Source organism: Lepisma saccharinum, chromosome 2, assembly GCF_977018435.1.
Source record: "Lepisma saccharinum chromosome 2, izLepSacc3.1, whole genome shotgun sequence".
Lineage (NCBI taxonomy): Eukaryota > Metazoa > Arthropoda > Insecta > Zygentoma > Lepismatidae > Lepisma > Lepisma saccharinum.
The window spans coordinates 21,707,955-21,725,723 of NC_139230.1; the positions used below are offsets into that span (position 1 = coordinate 21,707,955).

General features: G+C 38.5%; 1 protein-coding gene across 4 annotated transcripts in view; it reads right to left on the reverse strand.

The window, feature by feature from the left end:
* Positions 1 to 17,769, reverse strand: part of LOC145983948 (cell adhesion molecule Dscam2-like) — a 796,725-nt gene that overhangs the window by 236,568 nt on the left and 542,388 nt on the right. For all 4 annotated transcript variants that reach the window (XM_083117150.1, XM_083117148.1, XM_083117149.1 and 1 more), the window contains exon 7: positions 16,393 to 16,510. In XM_083117150.1, coding sequence (XP_082973276.1) covers positions 16,393 to 16,510 — 118 coding nt within the window. The remainder of the gene's footprint in view (positions 1 to 16,392; positions 16,511 to 17,769) is intronic.

Genomic DNA, 17,769 nt, shown 5'->3' on the forward strand with positions numbered 1-17,769 from the left:
AGCTAGACTCGCGGAACAAGTTAGTAGTGTGAAGGCCGATATCAGTAGTGTTGAAGCTAATGTCAAAGCTGATATTAACAGTGTTGAAAGTAACGTCAAAGCGGATATTAATAGTGTTGAGGCCAGTGTAAGTAATGTAAGCACCAGCATAGGTCTCTTAAGGCAAGACTTCGAATTATTGGAAGCACGAGTCGAAAAGAAAGTGTCTGATAATTTGGTCGAAACAAAGGAATGCACCCATGAACTAAAGGAACAAGTGGTCAACTTGAGCACGAAATTGGAAGAGAAGATAAACGAGGTTTCTGTTACGTGTGTAAATCAACATAAAAAATTGAGAGAGGTTTTCGATTCTCATGTAAAACAGGTAGAAAATGAATGCGTAGAAATTAAGAAAACACTCGAAATGAATCAAAAGAAGTTTGAAAGTTTAGTCAACCTTGTACATGGAAATGAAAGTAGTATGAAGGAGTTGTTTAATAACATTAGTGGACATGGAGTTGCTATTGATGAGTTGAATAGTAAATTTAACGAAATTAGTGTTAAGTCTGGACAAACTATTAAAGATCTAAACTTGAGCGTTCAAACCGTTCAACAGAAAATATCTAGTAATGACATTACTGTTAAGGGTTGCTTACAACAACTTACAGAGATTACTAACAAATATGAGGTTCTAGATGATAAGTTGGAGAATATTCGGTATCAAGTTAGAGATTTAACGAATGATTTTTCCATGTTAAGAGTAAGTGCTGAACCGGTAAAATCTTCTTTAGGATTAGAAACTAGAGTACAAGGCTTAGTTAGTCCTGATGTTTCTAGATTGTCTGAACTGCAAAGGGAAGGGAAGAAAGCTTCTTTACCCATTGAAAAAACTGAATATATCACGTTTAGAAAGCAAAGACCATTACATAAAGGAGAATCTGATTCAGATGTAAAATCTTCTAGCTCTGAAACTAAAGTTCAGTTAAGGGGGCTTAAACATAAATCTGCAAGTAGCTATAAGAGAGGTACAGTTGCGAAAAGCATGTCAAGAGATAAATTTCAGGATAGTAGTTCGGAAAGTGGAACTGATCACAAAAGTAGTAGTTACAGAAGGAAGTTTGTACCCAGTACGCTTAAGTACTCTGATCTAGATAGGTTACCTAAATTTACTGCAACTAGGATGGATTATTTGGCGTCACAATTTCTTCAAGAGGTTGAGGATCGCTTGGATATGTTAAATGTTCCCAAAAAAGATTACATGAAGTATGTACCAATGCTTTTGAAAGGTGTTGCTAAAAATTGGTTCTCTCAGGAGAAACTACACATTGTAGATTATAGTTCTTTTAAGGTTCTTTTCCTTAATGCCTTTGAAAGTGCATCGTGGAAGTCAACTTGTCTTGCAAATGTCTTGTGCAAGAAATACAGCAAAGAAAGTAGACAAACTTTGTTAAATTATTTCTGGTCACAGATTAATTTACTAAATTCCATTCAGCCAGACATGCCAGAACAGCAAGAAACTATTTTAGTAGCCCAACAGTTACCAAATAGAGTTAGAGAAGCAATCTTAAATCAACCTAATATTAGTCTTGGTACCGCTGCGGAATTGGTTGCGCGTCATGAAGCTTTGTATGCAAGTGCTGAAGGTGAAAGTAGGAGAGATGGAAGGCCTGTTGGTATTAGACAAATACAAGTTGTTAATGAAACTAAAAGAAATAATCAATCTAGAGTAAGCAATATGCAAAATTCTAATACAAGCCATGATACTAATGTAAGGAATTCTGGTAATTTCAGGAGATATGCCACTGATAATAATAGTAGTAATGATAGTAGATCTGGTCAAAGGTCTTGGAGAGCAAACCGTTTTCCATATTCTGGTAATAACTATAGAAATAGTAACTTTCGAGGTAGATACAATTATAGTAACCAAAATCGTATAAATGCTGATAATAGTAGGCCTAGGTATAGAAATACTAGTACAAACACTGTGTCACACGATGATGTTCAAAACAATCCTCAAAGAAGTGAACCTAGATCTAGTACTAGGGAAGAAATAGAAAATGGTAATGGTGGGTCTTCACTTAGGGTGAATGCACCCTGGTTTGTGCCTGAACAACCTTTAAACTAGATAGTGAGTCTATTGTTATTGTGACACAGAATAGCATAGACGAAGATGAGAATATTGTGTCAGTAGCCAATCTTAATACTGAAGATTTAAGAAACAAACTTTGTAATGAAAATCCTAGTAAATCAAACTGTGAATCATGCCTTAAAAATGTATGTAGGGTAGATATTAATTTTTATGAAGACTTGTTAGAAGATGAACCGAAATATAGTTCTAATAACTTAATGTTACCTGTAAACCTCAGGAACAAAGTCAAGAATACAACTTCTATCTTTGCAAATATTAATGGGATAGAGAGTAAATGCTTAGTAGATAGTGGTAGTGACATTTGTTTGATGTCAGAGAACAAATGGAAACGTATTACTAGCGAAGTCACCAGACCTAAATTAGAGCCAATAAAAGATATTATTTTGGTTGACTATTCTGGAAAAAGAAAACAGAAAGTACTTGGAAAATTTTGTGTGGATATAGAAATTGAAGATATTATGTTTTTTGTTCAGTTTGTTGTTGTCAAAGATTTGACAGTAGATATTCTTTTAGGTTTAGATTTTTTGTATAATGTAGAGGCTCTTGTAAACTTCAAGGAAAATTCTTTATTGTTACACACCAAACAAGGTGAAAGGTTAGTTAAATTATTACCTATATCTTGTCCAACTTTTGATGTGAGTGAAGAGGCAGAGAGTAGTTGTCTTAATGTAACCCAAAAGTCAAAAGAGGAAATAACTGTTGCTAGTGTAGAAGATCTTAAATTAAAAGCTATGCAAGCTGAAATACTCGATGAAGATGAAAAGAAGCAACTGTTTGATTTGTTACTTGAATTTAGGATGCTGTTTGATGAAAAACCTGGTTTATGTACTAAATATGAACATCATATTGAATTAGATACAACAGAACCTTTAGTTTCTAAGCCATATCGAATACCTTATCATTACAGACAAAATGTTAGAGATCATATTGAAAAATTACTTGAGTGGGACATTATAGAACTTTCTAATTCACCTTATTTAAATCCACTAGTAATAGTTCCTAAGTCTGATAGAAGTGTAAGGGTATGTACTGACTTTAGGAATATTAATCAACACCAAAAAGTTAGTCTAGACCAATTAATATTGAAGAGGCATTACAAGGATTTGTTGGTAGACCATATGTATCACTGGTCGATATGTCCTCTGGATTTCACCAGATTTTGTTGTCAGAGTCATCTAAAAAGTATACTGCATTTTTGTTTAAAGGTAGACAATACCAATACAAACGTTTAGTATTTGGTACATGTAATGGAGTACAAGCATTTACGATGGCAATGACCAAGGTATTAGGCGACATTCTGTCAGAGAATGTTATCATTTATGTTGATGATTTATGCATTAGAAGTGAATCTTTAGAAAGTCACATAGAACATTTAAGAAGTGTATTTTCTAAATTAAGAGAGAGTGGTATGACTGTACGTCTCAAGAAGACATTCCTCTGTAAAGAAAAGTTATTGTACTTGGGTCACATTATTGACAAAACAGGTATAAGAGTAAATCCAGAGAGAGTAGAGGCCATTCTCAATCTTCCTACTCCGAAGGATGTAAAGACCCTTCAAAAAATAATAGGTTGTTTCTCTTGGATGAGAAGATTCATTCCAAACTTTGCTACCATATGTGCACCTTTATATGAATTGTTAAGGAAAGGTAAGAAATGGATATGGACTAAGAAGGAACAAGAGAGTTTTGATTTGCTCAAACAAGAAATTTCTAATGATGCTAAACTATTACATCCTGATTTTAATCAAAGGTTTTATGTACAAGGAGATGCTTCTTTACTTGGCATTGGAGGATATTTGTATCAAATAATTGATGATGAGAAAAGAATAATAAGTTATGTAAGTCGTACACTGAAAGGTTATGAGAAACAATACACCATAACCGAGCTAGAATGTTTAAGTCTTTTATTCTGTATTGAGAAATGTAATCAATATCTTTTGGGTAAAGAATTTACTTTAGTTTGTGATCATAAGTGTCTCACTTGGCTGAACCATTCGAAGAATTGGAACCCTCGCTTTTTGCGTTGGTCCCTTCAACTTCAAAAATACCAGTTCATTGTAGAATACTGCAAAGGATCTGACAATGGTCTAGCGGACTTATTGTCCAGACAATTTTCAGAGTCAGAGCCGATTTTGATGCACATCAACAATAATGTAAGGTTTAAAAATGAAGTATTAGATATACCTGTAGAGTTGTTAGTCCAAGAACAGTACAATGATAAGCTATTTCAACCGATTATTGATTATTTGAACAATTGTGAAAGTGTAAGTGTAAGTTTACCTCAAAGGTGTAGAAATTGGAAAAAGTTTTATAAAGTATGCAATGGAATTTTGATGATAAGAGATTTTCACTTTGAGAACATCTGGAAAATATGTATACCTCAATCTTTAGTTTCTGTAATACTGAGGAATTATCATGACAATATGGGCCACTTTGGTTGTGAAAAGGTACTCAGAAGAGTTAGGAAACTGTACTTTTGGCCTGGTATGAGAAAAGGTATTCTGAGTTATATCAAAGATTGTGAATTATGTATGAGAACGAAGCCGAGTAGACATCCGCCCAAGGGCATATTCCAACAACATTGTAACCAGGGTGAAACTATTTTGTTTTTGGATATACAAGGACCATTAATTAAAGGTTCGCAAGGAGAAAGGTTTCTTCTAACCTTACAAGATGCTAACACTAAATATCTGTTCGCTTATCCAATGAGGTCAAGTACAGCCAACAGTATTGTAAAAGCCTTGTTAGAAGGATATGTCAGGCATTTTGGCATTCCACACACGTTAGTTAGTGATAACGCCACGGTGTTTCATTCTAACAAATATGTGGACACTTTAACAAGCTTAGGTATAAAATTGGCGTATACCCCAATATATCACCCTAGTTCTAATTTAGTTGAGAGAATTCATTCTGAACTCAACCGGCTCATGCGTGTGTTTTGTAAAAACAACCACGAAGATTGGCCGAAATATATAGAAGTAGTTGTAAGCTTATTAAATGATAGTGTACACACACAGCTAGGATTTGCTCCCTCAGAGTTACAACTAAATAGAGATCTTAACTCATGTATTTTGAATCATTTTAATTTACCGCCTAATGAAATTTCTCTGTGGAAAGATAAGCTATACATGGCTTTTGTAAAGGGTTTCCAAGCAAGGAAGAAAAGGAATGACAGGTACAACTTGCAACAAGAAAATAGACCTGAAGTTAAAATAAAAGACCTGGTATTTGTAAAAACCCATTATCTTAGCAGCCTCCTAGAAAATCGCACTAAAAAGTACTGTGAGGTCTATGAAGGTCCGTATATGGTAATTGACAAACAAGCAACTAATGTATACATTGTAATAGATTTGAAAACTGGCAATATCAGTGGTAACCATCACAGTGATAATCTAAAAATCTGGAATTGTTCCATTGAAAAAAGAAGTTGTTATTTAAGCCAATTGGAAAAACTAAATCCAAAATTGTACAAACATTTGTTTTGGGTAGATCAAAGAAAGGTTTAGATTTTGTTTAAAATTATTTATATTTATTTGCTATTCTTATATTTTCTTTAACATAAATGTTGTTGTATTGATTATACCCAGTGTATTTGACCATGATGTATACCAGCTTAACTGTAACTACACAAAGTATGAGTGTAGATATGATAACAATGTGTAAATTATAAATGGGTATTTTATTTTGTAAAAATTTCACTTGAAGGAAATTTTTCTCCCAAGAGAGGGGAGTTATGACAGTTGTATCATGTGATTAATTTTGTACTCGACTGTATTGAGGTAGGAACGTCGCTGTGACGTGGTAGACTACCTCAGAGCTCCTCATGCCTCGCGGCTCGAGCGAGGTGGAAAGGGGGCGGGGCTAGTAGTTGAAACAGCAGATCGCTTGACGTCGGACTGGGTATCGAGCAGTGGCTTGACGTTTGTACGGGGTGTAATACCTGCAATTACGTGTTCGTATTGAATAAAGAGTAAGTCAAGGAAACTGATTCTTATTACTTCCCGTCGTCATAAATGGCACATATGATGGGACAACACACGTCTTTGCCATAGCCAGGATTCTCCCCAATGGTGTAGTGGTAACGTCGTCGTCTTGCAATCAAGGGGTCCCGGTTTCGATACCCGATGGATGCACATAGTGATTCAGATCCCACTTAAAACTGTACAACTAGTCCCGATTAGCCTATCTGTGCATAAAGTGAACTTAAAACTCAAGACAATAATCCGAATTCGAACCTAGGATCCCTGGTGAAAATCACTCTTCCGGTTAAAATTATTATCAACAATTACATTCCTCCTCTTTCGTCGCTAAAGTTTTTTCTCACCGTTACAATTACGTATTTATCCATATTATTTCAATATTAGACGACATGTCTAATCAAGAAACAGTTTGTTGGCAATAGGCAATTAATTTATATTTACATTTACTTATTATTTATTTCATGAATTCGGTATCGATTTTACATCCATAAAAATTAGATGATATAAATGTGTCGTTTAGCCAAGGGTGGCAGAAAGGCGACATAAAATAACAAAATATGACGAAGTCATTTAGTTTGTAAATATAGATGGAAATAAAGTATTACGACGGTTTGAAAGTAGTTGATGTCTGCACATTTAAAAATGTTGTATATAAACATTCACAGTGTTAGGATTTCTTGGGCGTTAGAAAAGAGAGAATTACTGGATTTGCATTATCTTCTATGGAATAAAAAGAAACATTTATTACCTACTTTTCTAACAATTCCATTACGTTGCGTTTAGAAACCAATTATGAAAGAGAAAGATCACGCTTGCAGTACATTTAATTTGAGTTCAGTTATTAGCATATTCAAAAGAAGTCTCGTAATTGCTTCTCGTCCTTCCGTTCCTCACGGTGCGATGTAGGAGCCTTTCCACTCAAATCTGCAATTCCCATTTTCTGAAGATTTGCCTGATTAACCTCTTTAACGGAATCGTGAAATCTCATACAGCCTGTGTTCACTCGATTTAACGGTACCAGATGCTTTCCTTTCTTTCTAACGTCCACAGGAAATTGCCTCGAAGATCTAATGTCAAAAACAGAGGAAAAGCGTTTCAAGGAACCCCACTTTCTGAGTGTCACTTTTTGTCTCTAATGGTAAATAGAATTGTGTCGATTATTCCAGTGTACGTTAATGATTGGACCGGCAATTCAAGACTGCAATGAGAAAACTTGCATTTGTTTGAATTTTTGTTGCGAGATTCTAACTTCAGCGTGCTCAACGAAGTCAACTTGAGAACTATTCGTATAGTGCGTACAGTGCATGGCCTTAGAACATTATACGAGGGACATTCCGAAAGTAAGTTTCGTCATTTTTTTTCACAGAGAAGCTGTATTACAAAGTGAGAAAACACACTGCCATAACAAAAGATAATCTTACCTGGATTCACGACGGGAGGAGCGAGAGCAGAGGAGGGATGGCGCATGCGCAGAGTGCCGAAGAATAGAGATAAGCAGTAGACTTACATGCCCGAGGCGAGCTCATTCGAGTGCAAACCAATATGGCAGAAAGACGTGTGCTGGAAACGTGGTCACAAATGGAAGTGTGTGCTGTCGTGCGCTATGAATGGGCGCGTGGGACTAGTGTTTCAGACATTTATCGACGCCTACAGAGCGTCTATAGAGACGACGTCATGTCCCGTCACATGGTCGGGCGCTGGTGTTCAATGTTCAATGAAGGAAGGCAGAGTGTGTAAGATGAAGACCGATCTGGGCGTCCCTCCTCGTCCACGACTGCAACAATCGTCGACAGAGTACAGGAAATGGCGTTAGCCAACAGGTCGAATCCACAATGGGTGTTGGACTTGCTGAAGCCCACCACATGATTCACGACTTGTTGGGATATCGGAAGGTGTCGGCAAAATGGTTGCCGAGAAACCTCACTCCTGAGCACAAGACTACAAGAATGACAATAAGCCTCGAACACATGATGCGGTACGACAGCGAGGGCAATGACTTCCTGTTCAGGATTATCACAGTCGATGAGACATGGGTGCACAACTTTACCCCAGAGACCAAGTCCGCCTCAATGAAGTGGAAACGTCCCGAAAAAATTCAAAGGTCGCAGTCCGCAGGGAAGATTATGCTGACAGTGTTCTGGACGCGAAGGGTGTCAGTTTGTTTGATTACCTCACTACAGGGACCGCCAATGCGGCACACTATTGCCACACACTAAGCACACTGAAGTCCACCATTCGACGCAAGAGGCCAGGGGTCTTGAGTCGAGGGGTTTTGTTCATGGACGACAATACAAGACCCCCACACAGCAATGGTCACTGAATATCACATACGTCGTCAGGGATGGGAGAGATTGAATCACCCGGCCTACATCCCCGATCTTGACCCCTTAGACTTTCACCTATTTCCTGCGTTGAAGTCAGCACTATGGGACGTCACTTCGGAAGCAACGAAGTTGTTGCACAGGCCGTGAAGAACTTCCTTAAATCACTGGGTACCGATTTTTACCAGGAGGGTTTCTTGAAATTGCTTTCACGGTACGACAAATGTATCAATGTCGGTGGCGACTATGTGGAAAAATATCCAAAATATTGTATTTTGTTATGACATTGTATTATTCTGTTTGTAATAAAGCTTCCCTGTGAAAAAAATGACGAAACGTACTTTCGAAACGTTCCTCGTAATATAAAATTAAAAAATACAATTGCTGAATAATTCATAAAATTAAATGTATAAGAATTATACATTTATAATTTAGACTTTGATAATTTTATGTAGCTCTCTATTTATCTACGTTGCCTTCCCGATGGCGTAGTGGTAACGTTGTTGCCTTGTAATCAAGGGGTTCCGGGTTTGATACCCGGTGGAGGCACATTGCGTAGAGGCTCGGGTCCCACTTAAAACTGTAGACCAGTCCCCATTAGCCTATCTGTGCATAAAGTGGTCTTCAAAACAATAATTCAAACAAACCTCTTTACGTTAATCCAGATGATGAGGATGAATGATGCACTGACGAAATGCACAAGACAATCAAGCACGTAACTTATCAGCTAAAATTTACGTATTTTTGCTGCGCGTTGCTGAAAACTGCTGGTAGCTCCAGCCGATTTTTTGGCTTCTCACGCGTTTATTGGCGCAGATTTCGACTGTGCTACAAAAATGATTGTCTCCATACCAATGTTCTGGACTCTTAAACCATCAGGTATGTGTCCATATTAAGCAATCAACCATAACCATTGTAATGCTGAAAGTAAAGGGGGCTACGTTCACTTTGTGATCACTCTTTATAACCAGCATGATTATTCTGGAACTTTGAAGAGCAATGTTGATTGAAAGCAATAAATAATTAAGCAGGAAAAGATAAACTGGATAACCGAAAGTCAACAGATATGACGTTCTGTTGTGATTTCAGATACAAGGACAAGAAGCTCATACCCCTGAATGTATGCGGGTGGAGTCTGGTCTACTTCAGAGTATTAACAAAAAGTTATCTTGGTGTCGTAACGAATTTTTAGAAAACACACCCGGTACGGTTATTTCACGGAAGAGAAATTTTAGTTTCTTTGGCGTAAAGTGACAAGAACAGTCTCTAACAAGCGAAATTGATAGCAACCGAAGATTTATCAGGAAGCGCAGTTTTCGATGTGATTCCCACATATAAGAGAACCTTCCCAGCAACGGTCACGAAGCGATTACACCATATCGAATTACCTACCAGGATTCAGTGACCCTTAAGGCTTTCGGAGTGCAAATTGCTCTATGTCGTGATTTCAGGTCTAGAAACTGGTGACTGTAATCCTAATTGTATTTCTTCAATTCCCTAATTATCTCCAATTGGAGGCAATCGTTACTTGTGGCAATGAACAGAGTAATGAGATCAACAAGAGTTCCACTTTTCCTCGTTGCTATGAGAACAGTTAGTTTCATTTGGTGGTTCAGTGTAACTTTTGAGTTTCGTGTTGCACTATAAATATCTTGATCTTGAAAATAAAATAGTGATTGATTGATTGATTTTTGTTATTTAGCGTCGCTTCTCTATCACTTTTGTCTAATCGCGACGACGTGTCTGACTGATGATACGATGTAATTGATGAAGGAACACCCGCAAAGAACACCCAAGCCCAGACCGGGATTCGAACCCGGGATATCGTAGCGCGCTGTGCTAACTACTCCGCCTTGGAGGCCGGTTGATTGATTGATTTGAGTTATTTTACTTCTCTTTTTATGCCACTTTTGTCTAATTTTCGAAAATGGGGATGAGTGATGATATGATGAAATTGATGAATGGACACTCACAAAAATCCATTCCTGGATTCGAACCCGGGACCCTTTGTGTCGAAACTCGATGTGCTAACCACTCCGCCACGGGGGCCGGCACCACGGAGGCCGGAAAGTTGCTTAAATTTGTATTATTATTCTCTTATTAATTCTGCAACTCCTGAGGCAAGATGCTCTACCAGAACTAACTTAACCCATTCAAAGATAAGGTACATCCAAATCGACTTGTGCCACAATAAGAAGAAAGTAGACATTTTTGAAAAGAATAAAACACACTGAAATTTCCATGGTGTAGGTAAAACACCAAGTGGCTCTTATAATGTGCAAAGTTGTATTTCAGTAAAGGGTATAAATTGTACGAACTTGTTTCAGTAAATCCATATCAACGCTTAAATTCTCCTGAGTGCGATTGTCACCCTAAAGGGAGCGAGTGGACAGTGAGAACTGAGCGTTATGTCGAAGGACAGAAGCTGGTCATACACTCATCAAAAGCGCAGTACATGGACCGTGAAAGAGCATTTCAAAGAAAGTTCTGTTTTGCAGAGGGTGCAATTGGAAATTGAAAAAGGGAACACCAAAACACGAAATCTATTCAGAAGTTGCGTAACATAAAAACCAACGATTCGTTATGAAAAACTGGGAACAAAGGAAGCGTCGGCTACGAATGCGAAAACCTCACTCATGGCTACGGGAAAAATAGAAGCGTGTCTTTTAGAACGTTCTGCTTTATAACTTACATTGATTTTGCTGGTATTTCCAATCAATAGGATGGGAAAAGTGAAAAAATCCGTACAGATATAAAATATTGGTGACTTCGTTTAAAGAGAGCCCTTCAAATGTAACGATTATCGGAATGGGATAGAAGATAAAGGTAAAACTGTCCATGACCTCCACAATACAGAGTTCTCTTCTTCAGAGGTTTGCCATAAAGTGTCAAATTACTTTATAGCTGTCTTCTATTTATATTACGCACACACACACACACACATTGTCCCGAAAGTCACCATCAAATTCAATGAAAACGTTATATTTAAGTATTTTTACCTGAATAAGTGAATAACAGTGTACCAGGAAGATGGGCTGGAGTCACCAAGAATGGGGAACCCAATCCCCCGACCTCCCCCTCACCCCATTTTACTTCTCGTGTGGGGATCCGTCAAATCTAAGGTCTAGTCTGGTGAAGTTACGTAATACTTACTGGGGCAACAATAAATCTCATCAGTCCAAGTTTCAACAATGCACAATGTAGTGTGTTCTTACATGGGTGGAGGCAATATGGAGTTACATGATACATTGAACTGTAGTCGACGTCTTTACATTCGTACTCGTAAGTGTAGAATTGCACACCTTTTTTTTTACAATTACAGCCTTCCTTCATAGTAACAGAAGATGTGACATTAGGCACACCGTGTGTATATACAGGGTGTTTCACTTGCTCTCCACCCCTAATTTTCGCTTATGAGAATCAAACTATTGGTCGTAATGAAATGTATTTGCTACGGATATACCTTGGTGTATGAGAAGCATGGTGACGTCATTGGAGATGACACCACAGTCTCCCTAGTTCTTTCGTGAGCATGCGCGTGCGTCTGGGCGATCCTGCCGTCAAATGCCAATCGTACGGACGTTTGCGGATAACGGGGTCCATAAAGGCGTGCCAGTGACAATTTATTGCACAGTTCGGGGCCCGGAAACCGCCTGCGAAGTCTTCCATTCAATATTTGGTGAAGAAACTGTAAACAAGTGGATCATTGTTGGATGTGCATGAAGCAGGAAGTCCAAAACTGCCAGAAGCAACGGTGTAGGAAGTGAAAAATAGATTTCTGGCAGTTTCCACAAGCACATATCAACGAGCCGCCAAAACAAGGAAAGGGTGTGCAGGCATGCATTGATGCTAATGGCGACCACTTCCAACACTTCCTGTGACGTCACCATGCTTCTCATACACCAAGGTATGTCCGTAGCAAATTTCATCACATCATAACCAATAGTTTGATTTTTATAAGCGAAAATAAGAGGCCGAGAGCAAGTGAAACACCCTGTATATATTTTCCAATACCCAACGTTTTTTTTTATTTTTGGAAAGCTTGGGCAAGGGAAGGTTCAACCCCCGTCCCAACTCCGGAGCTGGTTATTAGTGTTTTCAAAACAAAACTAGATATAAATTCTTTCGCGCTTCTGGTAAAGATAATTTTTGGAAAAGTCCGTAACAATACCCTAACAGCATATTGCATTAACTATAGCGTCCGAAGTCATTCAGCTCCAACCGTCCATAAACGACAGATAATGGATGCATGCATTCGTGAAACATAATACAATTGAAGTGCGTTAGTACGAAACATTGACAAGGCACGTATCTGTGTATCGCGGCGTGAAGCTTGCACATCTCACACTATACGTGGAGAGGAATATTGTAAAAACTTTTTGTGTGGCAGAATAAAAGTTGAGAGAGATAGTGTGTGTGCGAGAGAGAGCGTTAATAAGAGTTCACTTGCCTTTGTATAGACTTGTGTTAACACAGGTTGTCCCAAATTATTCCTACCAAGAATAATGCAATATGCCTGAGCAATGAAGACGATTAGAAATAATGCTCCGAGTGTGTTGGCCGGTGAAGGCACATTGCACAGTGGTTCGGATCACACTTTATACCGTAGACCCGGTCCGGATTAGCCGGTTTGTGCATAAAGTGAACTTAAAACTAAGAATTCCGAGTTTACCGAGATGAATAAATGCTGAACCACGTGTTACAAGTCGTAGCTTTTCCAGAGTCCTTCGGTTAAACGCGTAATCTGGAGAGAACTCCATAAAAATATTGGGCCGGATTGAAGTCCGGAGAATATGGGACCAAGCAATGCAAATGCTGTAGTGTTTACCATATTACATAGTAATGCTGGATAGTCAAGGCTCAAAGGCACCACTCGTCCTCTAAGATGCGGACGTAAACAAAATTCCAACAATAAATGAGTATTATATTCAATTGATTTATTTATTGATTTGCTATATTTTGCTACGCTTTTGTGCCACTTTTGTCTAATTTGCAAAGATGAGGATGAGTGATGATGTTATGAAATTGACGAATGGCCACTCACAAACATCCATGCCCAGACCAGGATACGAACCCGGGACTCCTGGCGTCGATGTGCTTACAACTCCGCCACAATGGCCTGCAGTTTCGTTCCATTTTTTTGCAGTCATTGTGACTATATCTCTGTTTAAACTTGGTAGGCGTATTTTGAATCATTCTGTATAAGTATTCTGCTGCATTTATGGTTCCTAATTTACAAGAAGCTTTTAGATAGCAAGGGATTGTATTATTACGGCTTCGGACATTAATTTAGAACACATGTCGTGTTAAGATTTCTTGAAGTATATCACACTTTTCTTTTGTTTGTTTTAAACTTATGCTCAGATTGGCTAATATGACTAAACCTATAGTTCAAAGCGAGATAACAACCAGTGTGTAATGCACCTGCATGAGGAATCAAACCTGGAACCATTGATACCAAGGCAACATTGTTAGCTACTATGCTAGAGGAGAGGCCTGCGAGATGTGTCATTTTAATCACAAGTATCAAATTAATATTTGCATGTTTTATGACACATATTTCTTAGTTTTGTTGAAATGATCACAATATATCCCTTTAATAAAAAACCGATAACTGTTATATTTTTGTACGGAATTTTTGGTTATTCTAAGTCGCTGTGCGAATTAACAGGGGGGAGTAGGGAATTCCCCCAGCAAAAAGAAATCCCCGGCAAATGAAAATTATTTTTTCCCTGCCAGGGATGTTTTTATCCACGTCAAAGAAAATGAGATTGAAATATAGCATACCACTTCTCATCAATGTAACAAATGCAATTGAAACATCATTCGTGCCCAGCATGGTCCACTCCGTAACGTTCTACCCTGTAAAACGGGGGATCGAACCAATGGGGTTATAGCTCATACTTAAATTACAACACTTGCTGGCTGCGATGGCCTTGAAAGAGCCAGATGTGAGGTATCTAAACTAGCATTTAATTAAATGAGATGACATATATTTTAGTCCCAACACTTCTGACTGAGAATGGCAGAGTACAGGAAAAATGGATAACTTACCCCGTTCGGTACGAATAGGCTCTCCCCTAGCAGTGTTACCCCTCTCAGTGATGACAATCAAAAAGACTCCTCGCTTTCAAGATTACCTGGTTTTGTTCATGTTGCCCGACCTTCATTCACCTCCCTCAAGGTGAGCCACGGCCGCTTCCTGTGTAAAAACCTCTTTCTCAACAAAATCTAGAAACAAGTTTTGACAAGTCTGGGCAAGATTCTACTCGTATCGATGGGGTATGTTACGACTTATCAAAGATTTCAATGCCGAAAAGTATGAAACCTTGTGGATTCAATAATGACAATATTCTGAATCTGACCAACGTCAACAAGCAGAGACAATACAGTTCATCGCATTCCAGCAGGCTGTTTTCCACTTAAGTTTTCATGGCATTGTGCTGATATTTTACATGTATTAAAGTGTTTACAAGAAACTTGTAGGTAAGTTAGATGGACGTTAAATTTGAACTTGGTAACAGGAATTTGGTCAAGTTTTCGGCGTTATTCGTTCGATAGCTCTCTTTATGTATGAGTTTGTGTTTTCTAAGAATGTAATTATGCAGTTTCTAAATTATGTGTAAATCGTAAGATTTAATGACCTAAGTTACAACCATTTTCCTAAAGTTCGTAAAACTGGAGGGCAATGATTTAGTTTGCTAACTGGTAACACATACAAATTTCCATACCCAGAAAAAAAAAACCTACCTCCCGAAATGAAATCACAAATACGCCACTGAGTAGGCATCCCCCTCCCCCAAAGCAAAAAAGCTTAATTCGCACAGTGCTTTTATATATTCCACGTTTAACGTCGCGACAAGGATAGGTAAGGAATTGATATAGTAAGTGAACAAATATTGTACAATGCAACAAGCTTTCCTGCCAGCCCCCGTGGCGGAGTGGTTAGCACATCGCGCTGCGACGCCAGGGGGTCCCGGGTTCGAATCCTGGCTTGGGCATGGACGTTTGTGATGTCTATTCATCAATTTCATCATATCATCACTCATCCCCATCTTCGCAAATTAGCCAAAAGTGGCACTAGAAGCGAAGAAAAATAAATCAAATGAAAATAAAAAGTAAAAGAAAAACAATCTTACCTGGGATTCTTCCACCATGAATGCTAACGAAGGCTCAAATAAAAATGATCACTATACTCTATCCTCGGAATCTGTGGAGCAAGGCCGCGCATAGCGGCAGACAAGGGGTGGAATCGAGCGAGCAGAGCGAAGCAGTACACGGTGCTGCGAAGGCTGCTAACTGCAGTCGCTTCCCCTCCACGCGATCCCGTTCTCGCTCACGTGTTCATTGGTGGAGCCGTCTCGCGTCACTGCTTGCGCAGAGACTTGTTTTCGTTCGCTTCCGCCAGAGATACCAGAGACAGAGTATAGTCTCCTGGTTTTCTTCCGTTCTAAAATTTATACAAGATTTCAAGCCTAAACTCATGTGCTCATGTTAGTGTATTCAGTCGGTGTCAGTATTTGAACGTCAGTGAGAAAAATGAGCAACTGTTGACCTGAGTGACAAAAGTGTGTCAAAGATTATGTTCATTGTATGCACAGACATACTAATAAGGACTGGACCTACGGTTTAAATATGGACCCAAATCACCTGTTATCGAACCATGGACCCCTTCATTACTAGGCGGAAGGGTTACCATTTCCAGGGAGGCACTTGAGTAACAACAAATAAACTTCATTTCTTCTGTTTCGACGTCAAGACTCGCCGTTGCATTGACTTCATCGTGTTCCTACTCATTCTGTTCAGGACTGAGGGCCACGTTTAGACACTTTCCGAACCATTATCCATCGATGATTTTGAATAAATTACTCAGATTTTGCTTCTTCAACAATGTAATCTTCCTAAAATCTAATTTTCTTTTAATTTTCTACAATCAATTTTAGCATCATGTAATCTCAACTTACCTGTAGGAAGGCGGAGGAAATCCTTGTGAAACACAGGACAGGACTGCCGATTCGCCATCTCGAACATGCACTACGTTAAGATGGTCGCTTAAACTTGGGGCGAACGCACCATGATGTTCTGGAACAAAGAAATAATCTGTTTAACGTGTAATGAAATATAAATACCCTACAATTGATTTAGGAAATTGCAAGTGATCGTGTTCAGGTCGTGAGGTAGAAATACCACTATTAGAATAAAATGGGATGGCTATGAGTGGAATTGTCCGTAATGTGAGAATCATGTATAATGAAAATATTTCCACGCCTGTTGACGAAATGGCCAAGAACATAAAATATAAATTTATTTATTGGTTATTGATCGAGAGTATTTTTATGTAATAATATGAAGTTTTGCTACAAATATGATTATGGAATCATCATGCAGATAGATCTAAAAACAAACTAGACTTCATGGAGCAACAGCCCTATAAGGGCAAGGGCCTACCAGAGCGGCTTTATCATTGGGTGACGTGTGGTCAGCGCATAGAGTCCCATCGCCGCTATTTTATGACTTCTTATTTTCAAGTATACTCTGTTCCTGGAATCTGTGAAGCAAGGCAGGGAGTGGGCGGAGTGAAGTAGTACGCGCTGTTTCTAACGGCTGGCTAGCTGCAGTCGCATTTTCCTATTCATGAACTCGCTGTTCCCACCGAGAATCGAACCCGGAACCGCGAGGAGAACTAATCTTTTGGCCACGCATGGAGCCTCTATGCAGATATATCAACACTACTAATATTAGAGACGGGCCGCATTTCAAGTGATACTTGACTTTTCCATTAAAGAATTGGAAATTAAAAGATAAAAACGGTTCCCCTTTGCAGAAAATCCAAGGACGAGGTATCTAACTATTAGGCTCTGCACAAGCTCATGCATACACACACACAAATACACATGTAACCAGATTAGTTTGGTGGAGTATTTCTACAGAGATCCTTCATCCACAGATAAATTGCTTTCCCAACCAACTTGATGAAAGTAAACAGTTATGGATTCAATTAACGTTTTCTACTGTTTGCATATTTGCACATTGATCTTTCCAAACAAAGAATGCCGATTTGGTGAATTGATCAACATGTTCGAATACCGTAGATGAAATTAAAACTTTCAGCTTCAAGTAAAATGCCAGGACGTTGACAGTCTGAATTAATTTGATTTATTTATTAGTTCAACAGTAAACTCCAACAGATATTCCAATTATGGAGAACATAAAGACTAATAATAAAAAAACTGGCATCAATCTATGTAAATACGGTACGATGCAATATCAAAGCGCGAACATGCTTATTTGCCATAGTACTGCAGTACGGCGTGTTTATTCGTTCTTGTTCTCTTGCGTAC